The sequence below is a fragment of the Hemiscyllium ocellatum genome, chromosome 12, assembly GCF_020745735.1.
Source record: "Hemiscyllium ocellatum isolate sHemOce1 chromosome 12, sHemOce1.pat.X.cur, whole genome shotgun sequence".
NCBI lineage: Eukaryota > Metazoa > Chordata > Chondrichthyes > Orectolobiformes > Hemiscylliidae > Hemiscyllium > Hemiscyllium ocellatum.
Window position 1 is genome coordinate 83,607,034 of NC_083412.1, and position 27,243 is coordinate 83,634,276.

Genomic DNA, 27,243 nt, shown 5'->3' on the forward strand with positions numbered 1-27,243 from the left:
TGTGGGGTTTGAACTTACAACCCCAGAACATTTGCCTGGAACTCTGGATTGCCAATCCGACAACATAACCACTACGCCACCCCTCCCCCAAATATGAAGTAGTTGGGAACAATGTGCTTCAGAATGCATGTGAAGGTTAAATCACTTGTGAATAAGGTGTTCTGTTTCTGCAAATAGAAGCATACATTGTCCCAATGACAACCTTAATGGATCCTTACCATGTTGTTATATTATGTACTTTTGCATTGTTATTGTTAAAGAAACAGAGATAAATAATTGTGTTAGCTGTCTGGACTTGGAGACTTAGAAATAAAACACACACAAAAGGACAGTATGAGGACCAATTGATCAATTATTTATCATACATAAGACTGCATGACTATAATACAAAGGGCTTGTCTTTTGTCATTTAACATATTACAATATACACAGCAAGTCTTGACTAGGTCTTATAATCTCTGGACACAGGTACTTAACCTTTTTCCATGCTGTTTATGGTTTACAATGCACAGTCAGAAGTCCTGTAACCAAACTGTGTAGTCAAGCAAACAAAACTGGACTGTAAATTGAGGCGAAACAGGAGAGAAAAGGGGAGATGCGAGCAAGAGCGCATGCTAATGAAAGTGCCTAGAGCAAGGCAGTGCCAAGACACTAATGAAACACACGCAGACACAAGACAAGAGGCGCACACACATGAAGAAAGAAGGTGTGCATATTACATGACTGGTTGTAATACAAATGTTAACTGTTAAGAATCAGATACAGATCTGACAAGTTTGGATTTAGAAACAGATCTCACATAATAGCTATTTGTATTTGGCATTTATTAGATTAATAGCAGATGATACTGCATTAAGCACTCTGCCTAACTTAGGTATTGAGTGTGTCAGTATTGATCAACGCTATTTAATATCCAAAATCCTAACTAAGATCCAACATTGCACCCATAACTATATGTTTGTGTTTCTCTGGCTTTGCTGCTCAAAATTAGAGAGATTTTGATCTCTGGAATTTGCTTCAATGGAGATCCCAAGCATTTTAAAAAGGCCAGCAGCAAGTCTTAGCCAAGAACATTCCATCAAAAAAATTGAATTCAGCCCTCAATATGATTTCATGTCCCCCACTCTGGACTTCACTTACCAACATTCAAGGTCAGATCTACAACTCTGTAAGTGAGCGAAGAGGAGTTGTGTTACATCACTTGAGATGTCTATCCATCCCTCAGTTTTTTTTAAAATATTTGAAATATAATGCTGTATCATTAAAGTTGATTTCAGTGAAATTATATATTGACAGTTGTCCAGGTTGTAGAAAGACACTTATAGTTAACGATCAACTGACACCGAAGTCAAAACTAACTGGGCTCTTCCAAAAAATGATCACTGGGCACAGGCCAGGTATTACTGCTTGGCAACCGGTGAAAAGGAGTTAAATTTCATAGACTACTGACACCACAGCAGACCGAAAGTGGATTGCTTTTCCTGGTACTAATTTAGTTGGATCAGTAAGTTCGGCTAACCTTTTTAATAACATCTTGTCTTCAGATTTATTAAGAGGTTGCATTTACCATAAAGTTGCAGTTGTCATACTGCATTTTCTGTCCACAGATTTATGTGCCCTTTTAAATAAAAGCAAAATGGCTTATTTTGGCTCAGGTGAGTTCGTATCATCTATATCTTTTTTTACAGATGAGTCTCCCTTCTTTAGCATGCGCAATACACAGAATGGTCCATTAGAATATACAGGTATTAGCACAAAACTAAAATGATCGTTCTGCACCAACTGCATTGTAAATGGTTGGTCCTTCCACCTACTTACTTGAAAAAAAGACCTCATCTAATTACCTGGTCTGTATCAACGGTTATGTGAGGTCTAATGGCCTGCCAAACAAGCATCTAATAACTGGACTTAAAATCAGAATGTATTCCTCAGGTTTTAAAAGAATCCCTTTTTGGGTGAAAAGACAGTAAAATGAAACTACAACATATTCAGATTGTGAAAGTACTGCATAAAGCTATCAGTTCCAGTTTTGTTAAGCATTAGGTATAGCCATAATTATAATTAACATTTAAAAGAAAAAATGATCTAAACATACCTTATCAAAAGTGCAGAACTGCTACATTATTGGTTACAGACATCTATGTGCTATAAAAACAGCTTTGGTACAATAAATTATCAAAAAAGGAAAATAAATTCTTGTAAAATTCACAGCATAATCGTGAGGCGAGAGCAGTCACATAAAATTCTGCATTTTAAAAATGTTCGAACAGGAGTTGTCTCTGCGCAAAAATTGTCTTTGTCGTGCTGAAGGAAAAGCAATTAGGATGGGTTGGGAGAGGGAGAGAAATAAGTCCAAGGAAGGACAGTTATATTTATCTCAGCAAATTGGAGATCACGCCTTCAGTGACCTATAAGAGAGGAAGTAGCTTTTATGACATGACACACGTGACCTCTCATGACCTCTTCAATCCCTGCAACTGGTGGTGGTGGTGGTGTGGTGATAGTAGTGGTAATGGGGGAAGAGCCAAGGGAGAGAAAAAAAAAGTGGGAAAGGATCAGTTTATTTATCCTCCAACAAAGGCCTCATTAATTACCCATGCTTGCTTTGTTTAAGAAAAGTTAAGGACTATCTGAAAGTTTAATGACCTTTGCACAATGGCATGTTAAATGATAAGCCTCTTAAAACAATTTTTTTCAGTCAATGTCCAAAATCGAAAGGCCAAGGATATTTAACTGCCACTCAAAAATGTAAGCAGTAGGTCAAGAACGACCATGATTTCCACTCACTGCGTTTCAATGACTGGACCAAAATGAACATTCAATCGCTACTTAACCGTTAATTGATTCAACCAATGAGGGCCAAAAAAATTTCCAAAGTTCCTGTAAGATTAGAACAAGGTTGTTTTACTAACCACCACTCAGCATGCCAGATGTGCTTTTGAAATATCATTTACAGTGTCCTCTCAGTTCAGACTCTGCTCTGATGGCAGCTAGCTCCACTTTATCAAGCCCTCCTGTTCTGCAGCACATCACAGGACCGTATTAGGATGTTCCGGTACTTGGGGACTTTGTTTTTTAAGAAAGTTGACACAAAATAGGTCAGAAAAGACTGAAGTGTTGACTGTTCATAAAAACAATCTGCAGTTCCGTTTCTATTTTTTTTCCCAGGTGGCTTTTAAACTAATGCTGCTACTTCACCCATGCCAGGTTGTGCTAACACAGGTGGCAGGATGCTGTGTAAGAGAATTGTAGCATAAGGTGAGACTACACCTCAGGATGACCCATAACATGAAGTGTAAGGTGGTTTCTGGGCATGAATCCAGTCTTAAGCACTTGCACTCCACAGTCCATTAGCAAATTCCTTTTCAATTTAAAAATATAATCAGCTCTGCGCTCTTGACCTGTCCATTCCATTTCCTTTGTTCCAAAGCAGCACTGTTCTCAATGCACTTTTTGTTAAAACCCCCACCTTGAAGACACACAAACAAAAACAAACCCCATCTCAATGTAGTCACGAGCTTGCGACGGGACTCTGCTGAACACAAACACCTACCATTGGAGACTCCTCTCTATCCATTCCTTGCCGCGTTGACAAATGGCCTTCTGTCATATAATGGCCAGAACCAGCTGTTGCTGAAAATTGGTACACTTGTGGGCCAGACACTCCCGTCTCTTGGCGGGGATTGGAGTATGTACCCAAGTTAATGTCCACAGTGCCATTCTGAGCAAAGTCCAAAGTATTGGCAACAACAGGCCGGTTGTGATAAGCTTGAGACCCAGAAACAGAAGAGGAGGAGGTTGACGAAGAGGAGTTTGAGGAAGACAAGGACGTCATGGAGTGGTGGCTATGTCCCACTTCCATAGAGTCCTGGGCAACGGAGCCGTTTGTTGGGGAGTTATAAGCTCGTGGTCTGTTCCGAGTGCTCATGGCCTGTCCATGATGATGGTGGTGATGATGGTGGAGGTGATGATGGGAGCTGTTAGAGTGATGGTGATGTAATGCACTCGGCTGCTGGGGAACAATGTGGAACGTTGTTTCCTGAACTGGATGAGTTTCAACAGTGATTTGTGTTGTGGCATCGCCAGGCGTCCATCCCAATGCCACAGGGTACTGCTGTCGAACCTACATTTTAAAAATGCACAGTAAGAAATCCATTATTTTGCGTTTTACTTCAAAACAATAAGCACATTCATTACTTTAAGATGTCGCAGCGGATCAGTGGATATCTCCAGCATGAATATGCTTTAAATAAGTTGGCATTTCATCCCAAAACCAATGATCCTGTTAATATTGATGAGAGATATAATGCATACCTGTATAACATGGATTTAACTAGATCGGTTTTAAGTGTTTACGAGTGTAAGAAATACACACACACAAACAGGATGGTGGCTCTCAGAGTAGTTCAGGATAACTGAGTATAAGAAATATGTGAATGACTAGAACAAATGAACTGAACAGAAATGTCTTTAAGTAGCAAGGACAAAATTAACACCTCAGAATCATTCTTAGCATAAATAAAATGAAATGAGAAATGGGAAACAACTTCTGCCAAGATGACTATAAATTCCCTGTCCACTTCACTTTAACACTGCAGACCACTATACTCCTCCTTCAATTCAGAATTTGTGACTGTTAAGTTTTCCATGGCCATTGTGCCAGTTGATCGGAGACATGCTTACCATGGATAAGTCAGATGTGATTTTTACGTATCATGCAAAATACAGCTTGATGCTCATCTGGTAAGTTCGCATCCAGTTGATGTGCAAGGAATGACTACAGTAAACACATATATGGCTGACAGAGTTAGGTGTCAGACATCACTGGAATTCAAGCTTGCAATCATAGGAATGTAGAGGCAGGAGTGGAGACTTTAATCAAATGGAGAACTCACCTGTGGGCTGTGTGTCTCACAATCCATTGCCTGGACAGCTCCACTATAATGGCCACCACTATGCCGATGCTGATGTGTTGGGTCTGACCTTGCCCTCCCACTATTACTTGTCCCAGAAGAGCCACCTGTAAAAGATGAACATCAATAGGTATTTCACAAGACGCCAACACACAAAGCATTGTGTGTGATGTGGTTAGAGGTTTGTAATGGAGGTGGGATGGTAATTGGTGAGGAAGAGCAGATGAAGAAAAGCAGGAAATTCTCTCAGTGTAATGTAATAAATTTGAATTAACTAACATTCTGCATTTACCCTTTAAATACACAGCAACATGAGGCAAGACACTGCAAGCTTTCAATTTAAATACTGTTAATATATTCGCTCTGGATATCCATCAGTAAATGGCTTGAACCAGACAAAATATTCAACAGTGAGCAGAAGTATTGACTGTTTAAACATTTACATGAAACACGGGAAAAGGCATATTTTGAAATGAATTACAAAGCAATACCACAAAGAGAGACTGACACAATGTCATTAACCAAAAGCGAGGTCATTAATTTCAAGAGCAAAATATGCCACTGTTTTGCAACAGACATGTCTGCATGTACTAAATGCACAAATAGATTTAAATAAGAATCCAAGCCCATATGGAAGACAAACTTCGCCAAACTTTAATGGAGTGTATATAGTGTGTCCCCTAGCAGGTTGCAGACAAGGTCGAAAATCTTTGAGAACCCAGAGATCATAAAATTGTCACTTAGAGAACAAGAATTAAAGCCTAATTTTTAATCAGTGCATTTTCAATTTTTTTTGGCCTCCTTCTATCTGGCTCCAGTACAGTTTAGAAACAGACAGTGATTCCAGTAGTAACACTAAATCTTCAATTTTAATGTGGATATTAGGAAATATCATTAATGTAGAACAGAAACACATTCATATCTCCTTAAAAACAATTCCTGTTACAGAGGCATAGTCCTCGTGATTTCTCATCATTTAAACATATACAATTTCAAAACTGCATTATGGACCCTTCAATAACTGGAAACTACATATTTTTTATTCACAGGATGAGGGTATTGCTGGCCAAGCAGCATTTATTGCTCATCCCTAATTGCCCAGAGGACAGCTAAGAGTCAACCACATTGCTGTAGGTCTGGAGTCACTTGTAGGCCCAACCACGTAAGAATGACAGTTTCCTTCTCTAAAGGACATTAGGGAACCAGATGGATTTTTTTCCTCATGACAATGGATTCACGGTCGTCATTAGACATGATAATTACAAATATTTACTGAATTCAAATTTCACCATCTGCCCTGGTAGGTTTTGAACCTTGGTTCCCAGAACAGTCCAGCGATACTACCACTAGGCCATCACATTCCTATATATATATAATATATATAACTCAATACATTTTGCATTGCTCTTTTGAGAACATTTTTTGATCAATTTTATTTCATGATATATTTTCAAAAATCACTTCCATATTAAAAAAGATAATTCTGAAATATGGAAATGCTATGACTCTGATTTGACTACTTATACCTCTGTTAATAATTTTGGAGGGTTTCACTAAGTCATGAGCACCTCAAACAGAATTAAACAAAGCAATGGATAATACAGCAAACTTGGTGCCCAACTTGTTGCTTAAAGCAAAAAAGGATGAATTTAAGTGTAATTATGCATCTGGCTTATTCCAAACTGTACCATATTGTTCGCAGAAAGACATAAAACTAAAGATATATAGTAGCATCACAGTTACCACGATTCTGGTGTGTGGGAAATGGGAGTGTCATATGCACTCTATGTCATCTAACTAAACATTAGTAGACTGGAACCTTCTAGCTTGATCTTGAATTTCTTACCTGTGCAGTTTGTGCATGTTTATTATCATCTTCCTTTATAAAATGTAAAAAAAACCCTTACAAACCCATTTTTGAGTGTTAGATAGACAAAATTGCTCAATTTCATTTTTGAAAACAGGGTACAATGTTATACAAGCTTAAAATATTACCTCAGGATTAGCCCAGTTTTCGGATTAACAAATAAAAGCAAAAAAGAGTTCGTGCAACTTCACTGTCTGACAAACCATTCCTACTCAGAAGATAGCCTGGGAATTAGATTCAAATCTCAAAAAACACATTAGCCTGATATTATATTCAATTGTCATATTGTTGCTCTTCTGAATTGAGCAATTAACATTTTACATCTGACCTTTTAGATATTCAAGGTTGAATATTTCACCTAATTTTTCTGGAATCAATAGTTCTCATCTTAAAAGTTAACCCAATAACAATCACACTTTCACAAAGACAATGTGATTGACTCTTAACTGCCCTAACGAGCCACTCAGCTTAAAAGCATTTAGGAATGAACAATAAGCATTGGCATATCCAGTGATACCCAGATCTCATGTAAGGAAATATACATTAAAAAGATGTTTCATACAATTAAACAATATATAAAAGGAAAATACTGAATTAGTTTGCAGTCTCTAATATTTTGCAGATGCATACCTGAGCTCGAAGATGTGCTAGAAGAGGTGCCTGTAGACTGTGACTGTTCCATGGCTGGACTTGTTGATACACTGTTACTTGTGTTCGTCCCTTCATCTGCTGTCTTTTTGAAAAAGCTGTGTTGCAGTGCATAATAGGGAGCTATCCGTGTCTTCGGATCATAGTCCAGCATCCTCAGAATCAGGTCCTTAAACTTCAGGTAATCTGCTACGGTATGACCAGACTCTCCAGCTCGCCGCCCACCAGGACCCCCAGTTTCAACACCAAGGATATTGTGAAGCTTTCGGCTTCCTGGTGGCTTATATTCCTGGAATAAAAAGGTATTGATTGTGACTAAGTATACTTTAAATAAAACATTGCACTGGGCTAAAAAAACTCATCATGCATATCCATATAAATCAACAGACCCCAAATCCTTGAGGGCTTCAGTAAGTCATCAGCACTCAAATTATGGACAATGCAGCAAACTTGGACCCCAACATAATACATTAAATGAAGGAGAATGCAGTAATAATTGTAATTATACAGTGGCTTGACCCAGATTTCTATCAGTGTTTGCAGGAAAGCAACAAGCTGAAGTTACATACTTGCCAAAGCAAAGAAAGAAGGACTTTAGAATCTGTTTGTCACTCTGGATCACGTTTATACCTTTGACCGTTATAGCAAAACTGGCAGAAGGCCAGAGAGGTGAAGAGGATAGGTCATCAGAAACATTCAGAGAGGTGGCAGATAGATTTTTGAAATGTAGAGAATTTCAGAGCAATAATGAGCTAACAAGAAAGACCAGTTGAGAATTGGGATGGGGGCTGAAAATGTGTTGCTGGTTAAAGCACAGCAGGTTAGGCAGCATCCTAGGAACAGGAAATTCGACGTTTTGGGCCAGAGCCCTTCATCAGGAATCTTTTTACTCGAGAATTGGGATGGATCAGCCAGGATCTTCTGAAATGGTGAGGCAGGCGTAAAGGCCGAATGGCCTCCTCCTGCTCCTATTTCTTGTGTTGCTCTATACTATATATAAGATAAATTAACTGAATTTTCACTACTCATTTCTACAAATTTCCACACATATCAGACTCTATCCATATATACACAGTATCTGAGATAGATAAATTCCAGACATTCACGACTGGCTGGGAGAATAAATTATTTCACATCACAGTTTTATGAATATCTCCTCATTCTGTAAGTCCCCAAAGACTGGAATGATCACCTTAACATTTCCCCTGTCAAGCTCGTGCAGAAACTTGTACAAATAAAAATTATTTTGAAAACAAATTCAATGGATTAAAACTAATTAAAAAATCTTATTGTGAAAGGGTAAATATAGGTAATTATTTCTTTGTTCAGTATATAACTTCCAACCAGTAATTCAGAAGTCTTCAATTTCTAGATTTCTTCCAATCAGTAAATGAGATCCTGGATCTTGACTTTTCCCTTTTTCATGGAAATAAAACCACTACATTTTGGAACAAAACATTAACTCTAGGATCAAGGTCTGAAATACTTACAAATACTGGTCTTATAAATAACATCAATGAGAAGCAAATTACAACTGAATGAGAGTTAGCATGGAAATCCTGCTGTAGCTAAAGACAAATTCAAATGGCACAATTTTACATGTAAGCCAGGATTAGTGGTATTATGTTAAGATGCTGCAGGCTTTCCCAAGATCTGCCTCCTTTAGGCGGTTTTGGCAGGTTGCTCACAATATATTCATCAGCATTCAAGAGTTCACCAGAGGAGGGCAGAAAGCACAAAATTGCACTTTGCAAGTACACTTCAGTTACCACAAGCAACAGCAACATTTTTTTCAAACAACAATTTCATTCATGAATTGCTTGTTCATTCACTATAAACATTACAACACAACTACAATCCTTAAACTGACATTTTCTGAATGCTTTCCTCCACAAGTACATCAGTATTATGAATATGAGGATTGCTGAGGCAACAATGACAAAAAATCGCTTTGCTACTTCCATAATTTAGATAGGCACATTACATTGGCATTACGGTAGATAATAATATTGGCAAAACCCCATTGGTACAAGCAAACTCATTTCCATTGCTAAAGCAGTGCAAAAACAAAGAAAATTCAACTTCTCATTTTCAATAGATCTTTAAACTTCCTACATAGAAGTGTGCATTGTAATCTACTGCTACAAAAATACTTCTGGACTGTAATCTTAGGGGTGAGTCGAGAACTATCAATGTATTATATAAAACAATCTTGGTCATGAACAGCTACTCAGTTTCACTGTCATCTGCAGCCAATAAGCAAACCTGACAGGAAACATCAATGTGAATTTTGTTTTATTTGTACTTTTTAAATGTATTGTGAAGTGAAACACTAACACTTGCATAACATGCACTATAAACTTTTGGAGTTTTTGCTAAACCAGTTCTGGAAGTGGCTGGATTGGTGATCATGAAGTTAACAATTCAGTTTATTACACTCTTCTCTCATGAGAATGCAGGCAATGCACACAAAACAATTCAAATGCCAGTAACCCCATGCCCATCATATGTAACTATAAATTATATTTCAAATAAGTTCAAGTCCTTACTGTGTTTCCAATTTTTTTTATGTTACTCTTGATATTCACCCTCTTGCCATCTTTGGTCTTCTTCACTGTCCATGAGGCATCAGGCAACTTCTCAAAGAATTTCCTTGCTTTGGGAGCCTGATCTAAAATATGAGATGGAGGGATACCAAGAACCTCTACAATTTTATTCATCTGATCCACCTAAGGAGGAATCATACAGAACAAGGATTGATAAAGTCAAGAGACATAAACCGGGTCATATGTGAACAAGCCAAAAAGAGTTTGTGTGGTAAGTCACAGCTTTGTTTTAGTTAATTGAGTTGAGGCAGCTCACCTTAACTTGATTAGGAAATAAGAAGTTACCATTCTCATTGGAAAGTACATAATACTTTGTGCACACACAGAAGCCGATGCTAAATTCAATTCTGGAACATTGTCTTTCGCCCAAAATATTAAGTGGAAATGGAACTTCAGAAGTAACACTCAGCATAACTTTATCCAGTCAACATTTTGGCCAACGACATTAAACTTGGATTAATAATGCTCTCAAAAACAAGCATATATTCCCAAGCTTCTTCCTAAATACCAGTATTGCTCAGTATTTTGGTTTTACTTTAATTCCCTGGGCAACCCTCTCAATTTATAGTATTTCAATTGGAAAGCAAACTAAGATCCTACAATAACAACCTCAAACAAAGTCAAATTCTTCAGTGTTGCATAAGTTAACAAATAGTCCTATTACAGAAAGGTCCACTTCTTGGATAATTCATAATCAACATGTTCAGTTGTATTTCTAAAATATTAGCATATATTTTGATGGTTTCCTTGGCTCTTCCAGGCACAATTACTACAGCATGTGTTTATAATGAAAAGCCATCTCTCTAAAACACAATGATGAAACATCAAATACTTAACATTTCAGCATTATAAGACAAGAGTTTTGTCCATCAGGTCTTTTAAAAAGTTTCAAATTCATTCACAGGATGAAAGCTTCACTTACTGCCTATCCTTAATTGCCCAGAGGGCAGTTAGGAGTCAACCATCATTGCTGTGGGTCTGGTGTCATATGCAAGCCAAACCAGGTAAGGATGGCAGTTTCCTTCCCTTAAGGACATTAGAGAACCAGATAATATATTTTAAACATGCTTACATGAAAAGTACTCTCAGTAGATCTTTTCAAAACTTTGGTGGGAACAGACATAAATGAGTTCAAAGGGAAACTGGACAGATATTTGAGCGAAGTAAACCTACAAAACTAAAGGGACAGTGCAATGCAATGGAACTGATTCAATCGCTTTAAAGAATGCTGCCATGGACTCAATGGACTGGATGTCCTTGCTCATTACATCAGAGTACTGCACGTTTACAATCTACTACAAGGGTGCTGCTCAGCTGATTAGCACTAAAGAAGCAACAATATTTTGTACAATTAATAAAGTTAACAGTGTTACAAAGAATATACAGATTTAAAAGCAAACAACAAAGATGGTATTTCTGAACCAGAGAACAAAATCAGTATATGCTTTTCAAGGTATGGGCTGTTCTTATAAGGAACAACAGCATAAAAAAAAACACTTTCTAGCCTCCTCCTTCAGTTCTGAAGAAGTCATAACTGACCCAAAATGTTAACCTTGTTTGTCTCTCCAAAGATGCAGCTCGGTTTGCTGAATTTCTCCAGTATTTTCTGTTTTTATTTCGGATTTCCAGCACCCACAGTATTTTACTATCAATATCCTGACAAGGCAGATGTAACAAGGATGCTATTTTGGGAGGAGAATTTAGGACACTACCTGACAATCAGCAGTAGTCCATTTAAAACAGATGTTGGGTAGATTATTTCCTTTGAGACGATCCTCAGCCTTTAGACCTCTCTCCCATAAAATGTGGCAGAAGCATTGAATATTTTGAAGGTAGAGATCGAAAGTTTCTTGGTAAGCAAAAAAAAAAGAGTGTGAGGCGGGGAGGGAGCACGGAGAGGTTGGCAGGACTTTGGATTTGAGGTTCTGGTCAGATCAGCTATGATTATATTAAATTGCAAAACAGGCTCCAGGGATGAACTGGCCAATTTCTGATCGCTTTCATAGTCAGATGCTCTGGTTAAAGAATCCAAATTTCTTAGAAAAACATTTTCCTACCTCATTAGCTCCGCTGAAGAGTGGCTCTCCGGTGTGCATCTCCACCAGGATACAGCCTAGTGACCACATATCAATAGCTAGATCATAGGGCATTCCCAGCAGCACCTCTGGTGAACGGTAAAATCGACTCTGAATATACTGGTATATCTAGAAGGTAGAAATACCAGTTAAAACTGGAATTACTGAATGTGGCATTACAATTCATGACTTGTTACTGTCAAAATTGTATTACTTGTCCAAAATTGAAAACTGTTTAAAGTCAATTCATCTCCTTTCACTAATTGTAAAGATACTTCTTCACATCTATTCGAGGTAAATTTGAGCAAAAATAGCAGAACAAGTTTAATTTGTCAAAGTACAACACAGGACAGAAAATTCATAGTTTGCGTAAACTCTGGTCAATCATTGCGATGCTGAATGTTAAGATCTGAACACAAAAGGTAGCCAGTTTAACTTATGCAATAAACTTGAATTAGTACATAGCTTTTCAAAATATTTGAAGCATTTCAATCTCTATCTATGGACAAAATGGCCTTAAGCTTTTGGCAAATATGGATGTTATCTTGAGCATGCCAGCAATGTTTTCTGCAGGATTTCTGATCATTTTATACTCCATGCTATAGCAACAAGATGACTAGGAAATAATTACTTTCTTAGGGTTTACAAATTTTTGTAATACAAATTTGCTATACTGATTGTAATATGAATGTGTTGTAAACACCTTTCCAACTGTTTGTTCTGATCAGATGATAAAGATGCAGCCTAAAGAATTTGAAGTTTACATTTCTGGCAAAAGATTATTTATAGAACAGAATCAAGATCATCTACTGCCATCCAGTTGCAGCAATGCCCTCAACTACACTGAACAAAACATGTTCAACCCACTACATTACTGAGTACTTCTCCTCAATCTTCCACTGAGTTCAGTTGGCTCAGCCACTCAATCCATATCCGATGGCAGCTTCTGACTATCCAACTTCACCTCATACTGATTAGACATACACACTCACGTTCTCTTTCATCTGGCACAGTTTGCAAATTTTTCTGAATGACTACCATTGATCCTCTTGAAACTTATCTTAAACTCTTTTGTTCACTGCTCTACCTCAAACATTGCCTCCTTCCCCAGTCACTTGTCAAGTTATGGCTTGCAATTATACTCTCATCGCTTCCTCTGTATTTTCCTTCCTATCCACAGTATTTGAAGTCATGTTACCATTACAGTAACATACTTCGCTACTTCATTTGTCCAATTTTACCATTTTATACAGTCATACCAAGGGGTCAACTTGGTCTTCGATATGCTTGTCTACCTATATATGCAGACTGGAGCTAGCATACTCATCCAGAATAACTGCCACACCATCACACGCATCCTTCCCAAACTAAGGTTGACTCACTTCCAACAACTCAATTTCACAATTCTCACCCTGTTCTAAACCACTCAGCATTTTTCCCCTTTGTGAATTCCCTTGCTTTAACAAAATTGAGTATTTTTCAGTCTTCTAGCACGAGACTTGTTTCACTTTCTCTGTTCTCTAAATGGTACCTTAAGTTTCTGCCCCTTGAAATACACACTGTGATATCAGATTCCAAAGAAACTTGTCAAAATTCTGCACTTGAACTGTGGCCTTGGTTCCCATTTGCAATGTCTTTATCCTACAACTTTATGATATGTTCCCTTGCTGCTATTTTCAAAAATGACATGAGACTTCATGATTGAGGAAAATTCTTCAAATTGAAGTTTTTGACATCATGTTGCTTTCACAATCCTAAACAACTTTACATCAACTTGAAGTGTTCCACAAACCATTTTTACGTAAAGCAGCCCCAGTATAGACATAATGCAAACTCCTCCTTTCATTTTGCTTGTTTCAAAAACCAACAAGTCTGTAAACAAACTGCATGCCAGAGAAACTGAAATTATGTCCCTTGGTTGAGATTGAGATTGAAGTTTTACTTTACACAACACATGAGCAGAAATTCTTTGACATACAAAAAGCTTTTCTTTTTCTCGCTGCTGCATTTCCAAGCTCTTTCTAAAAAAAAACCTAAAAGCAGTTTCATTTAAAATTCGGTGGAAATAGTTATTTTCTTCTGCGTACTGTTGTACCTACAGTAATGACAACAGTGTGTGTTCAATTCCCACACAGTCTGAGGTTACCCTAAAAGAATATTCTCAAACTCTACCCTCTTGCCAGGGTATGTTAATCTTTAATTTAAACCACCATCAACTGTCTCTCACTTTTACCTTTACAGCATTTACATTTATTTTTCAAAAGCTAACAGTTGTTTATTTCTTTAAAATACAAGTTTCCCAAAATTCAAAACTAACCTAAGGAACAAAGTGCACAGTCACAGAAATAAATAACAACCCATACCCTCTGTCCAAGCTGGCAGGAGCTGCCAAAGTCAACGATTTTGATAGCACTCCGTTTGGGATTACACAGCAATATGTTTTCAGGTTTTAGGTCACAATGGATAATGCTGAGCTCTGGCGTAGCAAGGAAGAGCAGAGCAGTGCACATCTGCTGTGCAAATTTCCGCGTAAGGTTCAAAGAAACACCTCGAAAATTGGTATTGCGCAGCAGGTCATATAAGTTGTAGGACAGCATCTCGAAGACAAGGCAGAGGTGATTTCGAAACATAAAGTGTCGTTTCAGATGAACTGCAGAGGAAGGAATAAAGCATATTTTAAAGTTTATCGCCGCTATAACTATTCCAAAGCACGCTAATTATGTAATATCCAATTACTGATTATCAGTAGTTTCTACCGGCATGTTGTATTAACAATTGGATGTGGGAGAATTTTACAAGATAGAGTTTCTTAAACAAATAAACTATTTCTTCTAAGATCATTAACTTCACACACTTGTGACTTCTCTCCATCCAGATGCTGAGATGTTTGATTGTCACAATACATCAAATTCGACAACCGGGTTGGAAATTTTATTTTCAATTTTGCTCCTATATTTGGAGCTAGTGCAGATAGTGATAATGGTCAAGTTATATCGAACAAAATAATTAGAAAAATAGTTAAAATGTTTCCTCAAAGTATATGTCAACTCATACAACTAGGGAAACAAAGACAAATGCAATGTGTGGACTGAACGTTACACTTCCTTTAAAGTGAGAAGAAATATTCAGGCTTAACCATGAATAAGAACTGATTGAAAATTTAATGAAACTTGTCAGTACTCAAACTGACAGATCAAAGCCTGAAATCATGCTTCAAAAGCTGATTTCTTTAGCCCACAACGAACAGTTTCCCCATACGTGCAGCTAGAAAATCATGTGCAACATACTTGGAAAATCGTACTTAACTCTCATATCAGTGTTAAGGCATGGTTCTATTTTCAAAGCATTCCAAGTTGTCATTTTTCATTACAATATTCTCACAGTCTAATGAGAGATGCTCATCCAAATTAAATTTGATAAAAAAACTAAAGTTTTGCCACATTTATTTCTGAAAACTTGGATTTAACAAATTACTTTAGCTGACAGGCTGCCAAAGATGCACGTTAGGAAGGTATTAGGTATAAATTCAATTTTAGTCATACTTTTTTGTTTTTAAAAGAAGTATTCTCCCCGAACAGTAACACTAAAATAAATAATATTGTAACCAAACTACTTAAATAGTTGAACATATTGCCATAAACATTTTAAAAAACACTTCTACTTGCTGAATCATTTCTTTTAAATTTTTTTTGTCGTTTTATCTTAATTTTAAATTCACTTTCATATTAGTCCATGAAACTAAATCTACCAAACTTGGCATAAATGGACACATATCCTTCTTTCCTCTTGACTTCTGCCATTCGTACAGGTAGAAGCAATATTTAAAATTTGTTTCCAACTGGCTGCCACCTTTGAAATAGTTTCCAGTTAGTCAAGAACAAAACATAAAAGTGACTATGTAAAGAATGGCTACAATGTAACTCAATCTAAAGAAGATTTTCCTTTCAAAAAGGACAACCTAAACAGGAATCTAACGACACTACTTCCTAACAGAACAAATTTACTCAAATTGGTCATCAGAACTGAATTTAATCTTGGACTGTTTGTCAAGTTGAAAGTTAGAGCAATCGGCTAGACAAACTTCCACAAAGCTACATGACTGTTATCTTTTGGAAGTTCCAATCTTAAATTTACTCAGGATTAAACTAGCAACTTGCTGGAAACCATAACCTTAGCCATTTGAATCTAACTTAGATAAACTAATGTTTACTACTCTCATTTCTACACAGCAAGATTTCTTGACTTCAACTGGAGAGTAAATTAAGTTTCAAGTCAAAGGGAACTAATTTTAAAAGCAATTATTAAATGGAAAACATCAAGTAAAAACATACAATTTGTAATACCAAGGCAACTAAATCTAGAAGTTTTTATTAAATTTCATTTGCTTACGTTTTCAATTGAGTTTGGTATTCATAATTAAGCTCAGTTATAAATGATATATTAAAACAAAACGTGTCAAACACTGCACTGCATTTATCCATGCAAGATAAAGTACAGATTAATTGGCAATAAATTTACAGCAAAACAGTTAGTCAATACCTATGTAGTACTTCATCTCAGTATCATGTTTGTTCATCAGCTCAAGCAGCCGAACTTCAATCTGTGCCTGATTTAGAAAGGCTTTCTTGTTTTTGATGATCTTTATTGCTACCCATTCCTGTTCCACTCGATCATATGCTTTAACAACCTAGGACCAAAAGAAAAGTTAAATTTTCGAGACAGAACTGCTAGCAGAAAATGTTATACTCAACATTAACGATCTGACTGAACACAAGAAATGTCCAGATGAAACAGAACTCCATCCACAGCCAGGTTCATTGACAGGACCTAGTCTTGTACATATCATTTGACTTTATATTGCACTCGTAGACTGAACAACAATGGCTTTCAATAGATTATTTCTGAAACATTCAACCATCGCTGCTTAAGTGACTATAATGATGATTATTTTATTTTTCAAATGAAATATGCAATATTGAGCAGGAAAATAACTGATACTTGGTTGTACCATCTCCATGTAACTAAGCATCAATGTTGGAAATGTATAGATACCAAATAACTAATTTCAGTGATTTTCCACATCAAACATATTTATTCAAAGAACAGCATATAATTTAAGTTGATGCGGCAGTATAAAAGGTTTTCTTTGTATTTTATTTTTCTCATTGTAAAATATGCAATGATAAAATCAATTATTCATTCAAATTAGTGACAAAGGGAGCTCTTTTTACTTTGAGGAAATACATGGTCAAAATCTTTTGTTGAGCTCAAAACAATCATTTTAGTTCAACAGGTTGAAAATTTCTGAACTGAAAAAAATCAGAAATAAACAAATAGGCAAGATGACTTTTTATTGTGGTTGCAAAGTCTTTTACTCTGAAGTGAAACAGTTTCAAAGCTGACGAAAGAGAGTATGCAAAAACTGCATAACTCATCTGTCAACAACTAACTAAAGAATTATTTCCTCACACTTTTTGTTTTGGCTGACTATTTCATATCTATGACTTCTGGTTACTGATCCAATTGCCAGCAGAAATGGCTTCTCCTCATTTGTATTACCATAACTTTGCATAATTTTAACAGCTCTCCCAGACTTTGCGTTCAAAGATTCTTAGTTCCTCCAATTTTGCCACAGTTGTGCACCAACCTGATAAGCCTCTTCTACACTTGCTTTAGGGCCTTAAAATCATTCCTAAAAAGGTTATGCTCATAGCTGAACAATATTCCAGTTAAGAACTAACCTGAGATTTGTAAAGATTTACACGATTTTCTCGTTTTTGTTTTCCAATACCTGTACTTATGATAGCATACCCCATATGCTTTTAAGTGCCCTATCACCTTGAAGGATTTATGAATATGTTTGGAAACCGAGTTCATTAAATAATACCGAAGGAAAACTAATAACTAAATTAAACAAGGTCTGTTACCAATACTCAATTTTCAATATTCATCAATAAAATTTGGAAACAAGTGAAATCAAATCCAGATATGAAAGCCTCAATTTTCTACATTAGGCCTGTTGGTACATGATGGATGTTAAATTACAAATTAACGCAGGGAGAAAAACAAGGCTAAGTTACTCGAATATGTCCAAATTCTATGTGGTTCAGGCCCAACATCTGAAACAAGTACAGGTATTTTAAATATAAAACAAGTGAAAGAACAGAAAGAAAACAGAGTGGTAACTAAATCATTTATGTTGGATTTTTGATTTTGAACTACTGGCATATGGATTGTGTATCCAAAAGGATTTAATGATTAATTTTTAAATACTGACTACAGCCAAGGTGATTTTAAAACAAATAAGCTGAGGAAGGTGATTTGGGGAGGCTAATAGTAATTGTTTACAATCAAACAAAAGTAAACTGTGCAGTGCATTAGGTTTAAGGGAAATACTCATAGCCTGGGAAGAAAAGGTTGGTAGTTGCAATTTGGGGTAGCTGCAGAAGTTTTGACTAAAGTTGTACATGTAATACAGTTGCTCCCGAAAAAGATAGTTGTTCTGATGGCTAAGAAAGGGATTACCTCAGTATAAGAGGTTGGGTTCCGAAGTTTCAGACCAGTATATTTGGTTAAAACCATGCACGGGTTACTTGAAGTGGAGAAAATCTAAACTCCCTTTTACAAAAGATCTGTGGAAGAAGCTACCAGATTTTCAAGATGGAACACCAAAGCCACAGTTAAATTAAGCCTCACAGATGCGAAATAGGAGAGAATTGTCTTGGTGAGAGTATTCAGAGCAGGTTTTTGGGATTACTGGGATTGTATTTTACTGTGCACGTCAAGATCTTTGCTATTTTTAGTTTTATCTTCATTTACTCTATGTTATGATCTTATTTTATTCATAAAACCTGAAACCATAGCATTGTATGTTTGTTTTCCAGTGAAACACCACTTTGGTTGCTAAAACCAAAAGAAACAAATCAGCCAGATTTCAGTCTAAGTTCTGACTTGTCCAGTAATAACAAGAGCTAGATCATAACAAAAGGACCTGCACCTAGTCCAGGCAGAGAGAAAATAAATGCCAAAGTAAGAATTTTAAATTTGTGAAAAAGGTGATCAAAGTATTGTTATATAATGCAATTTACAATGTAATCTACAACTTTAGCACATTTTTGCAAAGTAAAAGACATGGCTCAACATTCAAAATAAGCAGCAAAGGGTGAATCAGCCCATTAAAACACCACATTTGCTTCCAAAAATGTCAAAATGGGGCAATTTTCATGAACTAGTTATCTATATCGGAGTTCCATGGAGTATGACACACTACCCTCCCTGGCAACTCTAATTTACTGAGCGCACAAGGGCATAAAAGCATTTGGTTTAAATGAAGTAACACCAAAACAGAGAAATTCGAGAGGTGCTGCTACTCGGGTGTTTCTAATGATGCTGCTATAACAGTTCCATTCAAAAACTCTCTTCACTGTGCCTTTAAGGAGAGAAGTTATGTGCGAAAATGAGCACATGAGAGTGGGGAATGGATCCAGTACAAGCACAGAGAATCTGGTTATGACAGAGTCAGGGGCATTCAGTCAGTCATGAAAGGTAGATAGGATTAGTTTAGAATGGCATCATAGCTAGCATGAACATGGCAGACTGAAGGACCTGTTTTTATGCTGTACCATTCTATGAGAGCCAAAGATGTTGCAAGACAGAGGTAGAGGGTAAGGAATAAGGGAGGGAAACAGACAGAGGAAGAAAGAAAAATAAATGGAGAGGCAGGAAGAGAGATTTGGGAAGAGGAAGACTCCTCACAGGGCACGAGAGAGGGTGTAAGCAAAAAGCAATGCTGTTCACTTTCACATTTACAGCTTACTTTGCTGATTTGTATTAATGTTGCCCCAATTCTCTCTGAAAAGGTTTTTGAAGGAAAGGTTAAGGTCCTTCTAAGTTGAGAAACTACTGCTAGTACAGCAGCCAAACAACAAAAGTTTAACTCTTTCTAATAATTTTGAATACTTTCACATTTATCTATGTCCAAAAAAGGTGTTTTGGGAGTAAAATCATCTTTTAGTATTTGTTTACAGGGTATGAGCATTGCCAGCTTGGCAAGTGCTTATTACCCAGAAGGCAGTTAAAAGTAATAATGTTGCTGAGGGATCTAGTGAAACAGATGGGTTTTTCTGACAATTGACAATAGTTTCATGGTCAGTAGGCTGTTAATTACGGATTTTTTTTTAATGACTTCAAATTCTACCATCTGCCATGGCAGGATTCTAAGCTGGGTTCCCAGACTATTACTTGGATCTCTGAATTAATAGTTAGGTGACAGCACCAGGAGGATGTTGCGTGAAGTGGCAAGATCAGGGTAACAGGGTAAAAAAACTACCACATGGGAAAATTCAGTTGACTGCTTTTAATATTTTTTCAACATGTATAAGTGTTTGTCTTAATAAATCCTTGCTTTTAAGATGTCAATGTGTGTATTTTCTATGTTAAAGTTCTGATTTGTGGGAAAGGTTGGGAACCAGTTGACCCAGAAGAGCTTAACTCACTAGCCTCAAGATTGCTTTAGTGTTGGTCACTGGAAGATAATGAAAACATGGGCAGATGTGGTGTGTATGCAAGCAGGGATTTATGTTTGGTGTGGGTGGGTTTCGGGTGGCGGTCTATATCAGGTGAGGAGGAAGTAAATGAAGGAAAACTATTTCATTGCTCTGCTCCTACAGCTCTCTGTGGCAAGGAGTCTCAAAGACTCTCAAACCTCAGAAGAAATCACAGCTCATCTAAGTCCTAAACTGACAGCCTTTTATTCTAATGCGCTCTGGTCCGAGAGGGGAAACATCCCTCAGTATTTCCATGTCAAGTCTCTTAAGAATCCTGTATGTTTCAATGGAATCACCTCTCATTCTTAGGTAGAGACCCAACCTGCTTAGTCTTTGCTCATGAGACAATCCCTCTATACCAGGGACCATCCTAGTGAACCTTCTCTGAACTTCATCAAAGGAGTGATATCTTTCCTTAAATAATAGACCAACACTGCTCTTAATTCTCCAGATGTGGTCTTACCAACCACCTTTTACAGTTGTAGCAAGGTATCCCTACTCTAAACTCCAACCCCCTTCAAATAAGGAACAACATTCCATTAACTATCGGCTGTACCTGCATGCTAGCTTTCTGTGTTCTATGCACAAGCACCTCAAAGTCCCTTTGTATTATAATCTAAAGTCATTCTTCATTTAAAGAATACTGCCCTTCCAAAATGAACAAGTTCACATTTTTCCACATTCTCCTCCATTTGCCAACTTTTTGTCCACTTACATAACCTATCAATAACCTATCGCATCTCCATCGCCCCTCCCCCAAGTACCTATCGCATCCCCATCGCCCCTCCCCCAAGTATCTATCGCATCTCCATCGCCCCTCCCCCAAGTCCCTCCTCCCTACCTTTTATCTTAGCCTGCTGGACACACTTTCCTCATTCCTGATGAAGGGCTTGTGCCCGAAACGTCGAATTTCCTGTTCCTTGGATGCTGCCTGACCTGCTGCACTTTAACCAGCAACACATTTTCAGCTCTGATCTCCTGCATCTGCAGACCTCACTTTTTACTTAGAGCGTTATGGATCAAGTATAAACAAGTAGAATTCATTTAGTTGGGGAAACTTGGTTAGCATGGACGAATTGGACCAAAGGGTTGGTTTCTGTGCTGTATGACTCAATGATTCTTAGATAAGGGGAGCAAATGAATAATTGCTAAAATACCTGATGACACAAGGCTAGGTTACAAATCCTGCGAAGTGCAAACAAGGAGGATTCAGACAGATAGGGACAAGTTCAGTCAGTGGGTAGAAATATGATATGGAAAATGTGAAGTTGCTCATTTTGGCAGGAGGAATAAAAATGCAAATTCCTGCTTAAACAGAGAACTGCAGAACTCAGAGGAGCTGAACACCAGTTTGCGGGTCCACAAGTAATTAATGGCAGCTAATGGAATTATACTGTTTATTACAAGATGAATTGAACATAAAAAAATGTGACATTACCAGTCCTTTGAGAAAGCAGTGGATGTGGGTACAATTACCATGTTTGAAAGACTTTGGATAGACACACGAAGAGGAAAGGTTTGGAGGGATATGGACCAAGAGCAGGCAGGTGGGATGAGTTTAGTTTGAGACTATGTTCGGCATGGACTGGTTGGATCAAAGGGTCAGCTTCTGTGTTGTATGACTCTATGGTGAGACCACATCTTAAAATACTTTGTGCAATTTTGGCCTACATGTTTTACAAAGGACACAAATGTATTGAAGGTAATTCAGAGAAGGTTTACTAGATTCATTTTGGGACTGAAAGTTGTCTTATGAGGAAAGGTTAAACAGACTGGTTTTCTTCCAAGTTTAAAAGAGTGAGGAGTGACTTGACTGAAGTATAAACTGACTAGTGTGGCAGGGTGGATATTTCCACTTGTGGACTAGTCCCAAACTACAGCACACAGTATAGAACTAAGGGTTAACCTTTTACTGCAGGAGATGGCTTGATGACTTTGGAATGCTACCTCAGAGACTGCAGAGACAGAGTCTTTGAATATTTTTGAGATTGAGGTAAATGGATTCTTGTTGGGGAAAGGAATCAAAGATTATTGGGGTAGATGGAAACGCAGAATTCAAACCACAAACAGGTCAGTCACGAGCTTACTAAATGACGGAACAGGCTCAAAGGGCCAAATGGTCCACTTTCTGCTCCTAATTCACCTGCTCATATGACCAAGAGTCCAAGATAACTCATGTGAGGAGCAAAAGCCCTTTGCCCCATTTCTTTCTCCAAAACATCTTTCAATGAACATAGAACATAGAACAATACAGCACAGAACAGGCCCTTCAGCCCACGATGTTGTGCCGAACATCTATCCTAGATTAAGCACCCATCCATGTACCTATCCAATTGCCGCTTAAAGGTCGCCAATGATTCTGACTCTACCACTCCCACGGGCAGCGCATTCCATGCCCCCGCCACTCTCTGGGTAAAGAACCCACCCCTGACATCTCCCCTATACCTTCCACCCTTCACCTTAAATTTATGTCCCCTTGTAATACTCTGTTGCACCCGGGGAAAAAGTTTCTGACTGTCTACTCTATCTATTCCTCTGATCATCTTATAAACCTCTATCAAGTCACCCCTCATCCTTCGCCGTTCCAACGAGAAAAGGCCGAGAACTCTCAACCTATCCTCGTACGACCTATTCTCCATTCCAGGCAACATCCTGGTAAATCTTCTCTGCACCCTCTCCAAAGCTTCCACATCTTTCCTAAAGTGAGGCGACCAGAACTGCACACAGTACTCCAAATGTGGCCTAACCAAAGTCCTGTACAGCTGCAACATCACTTCACGACTCTTGAATTCAATCCCTCTGCTAATGAACGCTAATATACCATAGGCCTTCTTACAAGCTCTATCCACCTGAGTGGCAACTTTCAAAGATCCATGTATATAGACCCCAAGATCCCTCTGTTCCTCCACCTGACTAAGAACTCTACCGTTAACCCTGTATTCCGCATTCTTATTTGTTCTTCCAAAATTGACAACCTCACACTTGGCAGGGTTGAACTCCATCTGCCACTCCTCAGCCCAGCTCTGCATCATATCTAAGTCCCTTTGCAAACGACAACAGCCCTCCTCACTGTCCACAACTCCACCAATCTTCGTATCATCTGAAAATTTACTGACCCACCCTTCGACTCCCTCATCCAAGTCATTAATAAAAATTACAAACAGCAGAGGACCCAGAACTGATCCCTGCGGAACTCCACTTGTAACTGGGCTCCAGGCTGAATATTTACCATCTACCACCACTCTCTGACTTCAACCGGTTAGCCAGTTTTCTATCCAATTGGCCAAGTTTCCCTCTATCCCATGCCTCCTGACTTTCCGCATAAGCCTACCATGGGGAACCTTATCAAATGCCTTACTGAAATCCATGTACACTACATCCACTGCTCTACCCTCATCCACATGCTTGGTTACCTCCTCAAAGAATTCAATAAGACTTGTAAGGCAAGACCTACCCTTCACAAATTCGTGCTGGCTGTCCCTAATCAAGCAGTGTCTTTCCAGATACTCATAAATCCTATCCCTCAGTACCCTTTCCATTACTTTGCCTACCACAGAAGTAAGGCTAACTGGCCTGTAATTCCCGGGGTTATCCCTATTCCCTTTTTTGAACAGGGGCACAACATTCGCTACTCTCCAGTCCCCTGGTACCACCCCCGTTGACAGTGAAGACGAAAAGATCATTGCCAACGGTACTGCAATTTCCTCTCTTGCTTCCCACATAATCCTAGGATATATCCCGTCAGGCCCGGGGGTCTTGTCTATCCTCAAGTTGTTCAAAATTTCCAACACATCTTCCTTCCTAACAAGTATCTCTTCTAGCTTACCAGTCCGTTTCACACTCTCCTCTTCAACAATACGGTCCCTCTCGTTCGTAAATACTGAAGAAAAGTAATTGTTCAAGACCTCTCCTATCTCTTCCGACTCAATACACAATCTCCCACTACTGTCCTTGATCGGACCTACCCTCGTTCTCGTCATTCTCATGTTTCTCACATACGCATAAAATGCCTTGGGGTTATCCTTGATCCTATCCGCCAAGGATTTTTCATGCCCTCTCTTAGCTCTCCTAATCCCTTTCTTCAGGTCCCTTCTGGCTATCCTGTATCCCTCCACTGCTCTGTCTGAACCCTGTTTCCTCAACCTTATGTAAGCCTCCTTCTTCCTTTTTACTAGACATTCAACCTCCCTCGTCAACCAAGGCTCCCTCACACGACCATCTCTTTCCTGCCTGATCGGTACATACATATCAAGGACACGTCGTATCTGCTCCTTGAAAAAGTTCCACGTTTCCACCACATCCTTCCCTGACAGCCTATGCTCCCAACTTATGCTCCTCAAATCCTGTCTTACAGCATCGTAATTTCCCTTCCCCCAATTGTAAAATCTACCCTGTTGTGCACACCTATCTCTCTCCATAACCAAGGTGAAAGTCACAGAATTGTGGTCACCATCACCAAAATGTTCACCCACTAACAAGCCCATCACTTGTCCTGGTTCATTACCAAGTACCAAATCCAATATGGCCTCCCCTCTGGTTGGACAATCTACATACTGAGTTAGAAAAGCTTCCTGGACACACTGCACAAACACCGCCCCGTCCAATCTACTTGATCTAAAGAGCTTCCAATCAATATTTGGGAAGTTGAAGTCGCCCATGACTACGACCCTGTGGCTTCTGCACCTTTCCAAAATCTGTTTCCCAATCTGATTCTCCACATCTCTGCTGCTATTGGGGGGCCTATAGTAAACACCCAACAAGGTGACTGCACCTTTCCTATTTCTGACTTCAGCCCATACTACCTCCAAAGGCAGATCCCCCTCAAACTTCCTTTCTGCAGCCGTTATACCATTTCTAATTAGCAATGCCACCGCCCCCCCTCCTCTTTTACCACCCTCCTTAATCTTATTGAAACATCTGTAACCAGGAACCTCCAACAACCATTCCTGTCCCTCATCTATCCACGTTTCCGTGACGGCCACAACATCGTAGTCCCAGGTACCGATGCATGCCTTAAGTTCACCCACCTTATTTCTGATACTCCTTGCGTTGAAGTATATGCACTTGAGCCCATCTCTGTGTCCGCAAGTATTCCCTGTCAGTGCTACCTTCTCCACAGCCTCCCTACATTCTTGGACATCCTGACACACAGCTAGCTTACTTACTGGACGACAAGTCCGGATCCCATCCCCCTGCCAAATTAGTTTAAACCCTCCCGAAGAGTGCTAGCAAACCAACCCCCCAGGATATTGGTGCCCTTCTAGTTCAGGTGCAACCCGTCCTGTTTGTACAGGTCCCACCTTCCCCAGAATGCAGTCCAATTGTCCAAATACCTGAAGCTCTCCCTCCTACATCATCCTTGCAGCCACGTGTTCAACTGCACTCTCTCCCTATTCCTTGCCTCACTGTCATGTGGCACCGGCAACAACCCAGAGATGACGACTCTGTCTGTCCTAGCTTTTAGCTTCCAGCCTAACTCCCTGAGCTCTTGAATGACCTCCCCACCCCTCTTCCTACCTATGTCGTTGGTGCCAATGTGTACCACGACTTCTGGCTGCACACCCCCCTCCTTAAGGATTCTGAAGACACGGCCCGAGACGTCTCGGACCCTGGCACCCGGGAGGCAACAAACCATCCGAGAGTCTCGCCCATGTCCACAGAACTGCCTGTACGTCCCTCTAACTAGAGGGTCTCCTATAACTAGCGCTCTCCTGCTCTCCCCCTTTCCCTTCTTAGTCTCAGAGCTAGACCTCACTCCACAGACCCCTTCACTGCAGCTTACACCTGCAAGGCTGTCCCCCCAACAGTTTCCAAAGCTGTATACTTATTATTTAGGGGAACGACCACAGGGGAACCCTGCATTGCCTGCTTCTTCCCCTTCCCACCTCTAACTGTTACCCAACTACCTCTGTTCTCCGGCGTAACTATGTCCCTGTAGCGTCTATCAATCACCCTCTCAGCCTCTCGAATAATCCTCAGCTGAATGAATAGAAACACCCCCCCCCCCCCCCGCGCTGAATATTTCTTCACTATATACGGAGGGCTTCTAAAATTATGGAATTTACCTTAGTGTCACTAGGAAAGAGAATTCAGCAAATTATAAAATGATCCAGGAAGAAAACCCACTTTCAACTGTCTTGTGTTTGCAAAGTAACATCTGCCACAGATCAATGTTTGGGACAACACGTGAATAATACTTTTCTCTGGAGTTTAAACATCACTTAAGACTCGGAAAATTGTTCAAACTGTATACATGACAATTTACAAGGGAGGAAGTAAATAGTTTTATTGCATGAGTACAATGATAGAGTGGCAATTTGGTTGATGTGTACCAATTAATGTGATTGACAGCTAATTGCCAGACTTTGTTTTAATTTTAAACTTGGCAGGTTGACTGAACGAGACAAAAAAATTGCAGATGCTAGAATCCAATGTAGTCAAGCAGAAGAGTGGAAGAAGACAGCAAGCCAGGAAGCATCAGGAAATGGAGAAGTCAACATTTTGGGTATAACACTTCTTCAGGAAGGGTTATACGTGAAACATTGGTTTCTTCACTTCCTAATGCTGCCTGGCTTCCTGTGTTCTTCC

The 27,243-nt window shown here is 38.8% G+C and overlaps 1 protein-coding gene across 2 annotated transcripts in view; it reads right to left on the reverse strand.

Annotated features, from left to right (window-relative positions):
* Nucleotides 1-344: 344 nt before the first annotated feature.
* Nucleotides 345-27,243, reverse strand: part of LOC132821176 (dual specificity tyrosine-phosphorylation-regulated kinase 1A) — a 119,812-nt gene continuing 92,913 nt past the window's right edge. Inside the window, exons 6-12 of one of the 2 annotated variants that reach the window (XM_060833809.1) lie at nt 16,649-16,796; nt 14,473-14,759; nt 12,092-12,238; nt 10,017-10,157; nt 7,411-7,717; nt 4,896-5,020; nt 345-4,123 (exon numbers count right to left, since the gene is read on the reverse strand). In XM_060833809.1, coding sequence (XP_060689792.1) covers nt 3,512-4,123; nt 4,896-5,020; nt 7,411-7,717; nt 10,017-10,157; nt 12,092-12,238; nt 14,473-14,759; nt 16,649-16,796 — 1,767 coding nt within the window. In that variant the 3' untranslated portion in view covers nt 345-3,511. Of the gene's footprint in view, nt 4,124-4,895; nt 5,021-7,410; nt 7,718-9,977; nt 10,158-12,091; nt 12,239-14,472; nt 14,760-16,648; nt 16,797-27,243 lie in introns of both variants that reach the window. The other variant, XM_060833808.1, reaches the window with a different exon arrangement.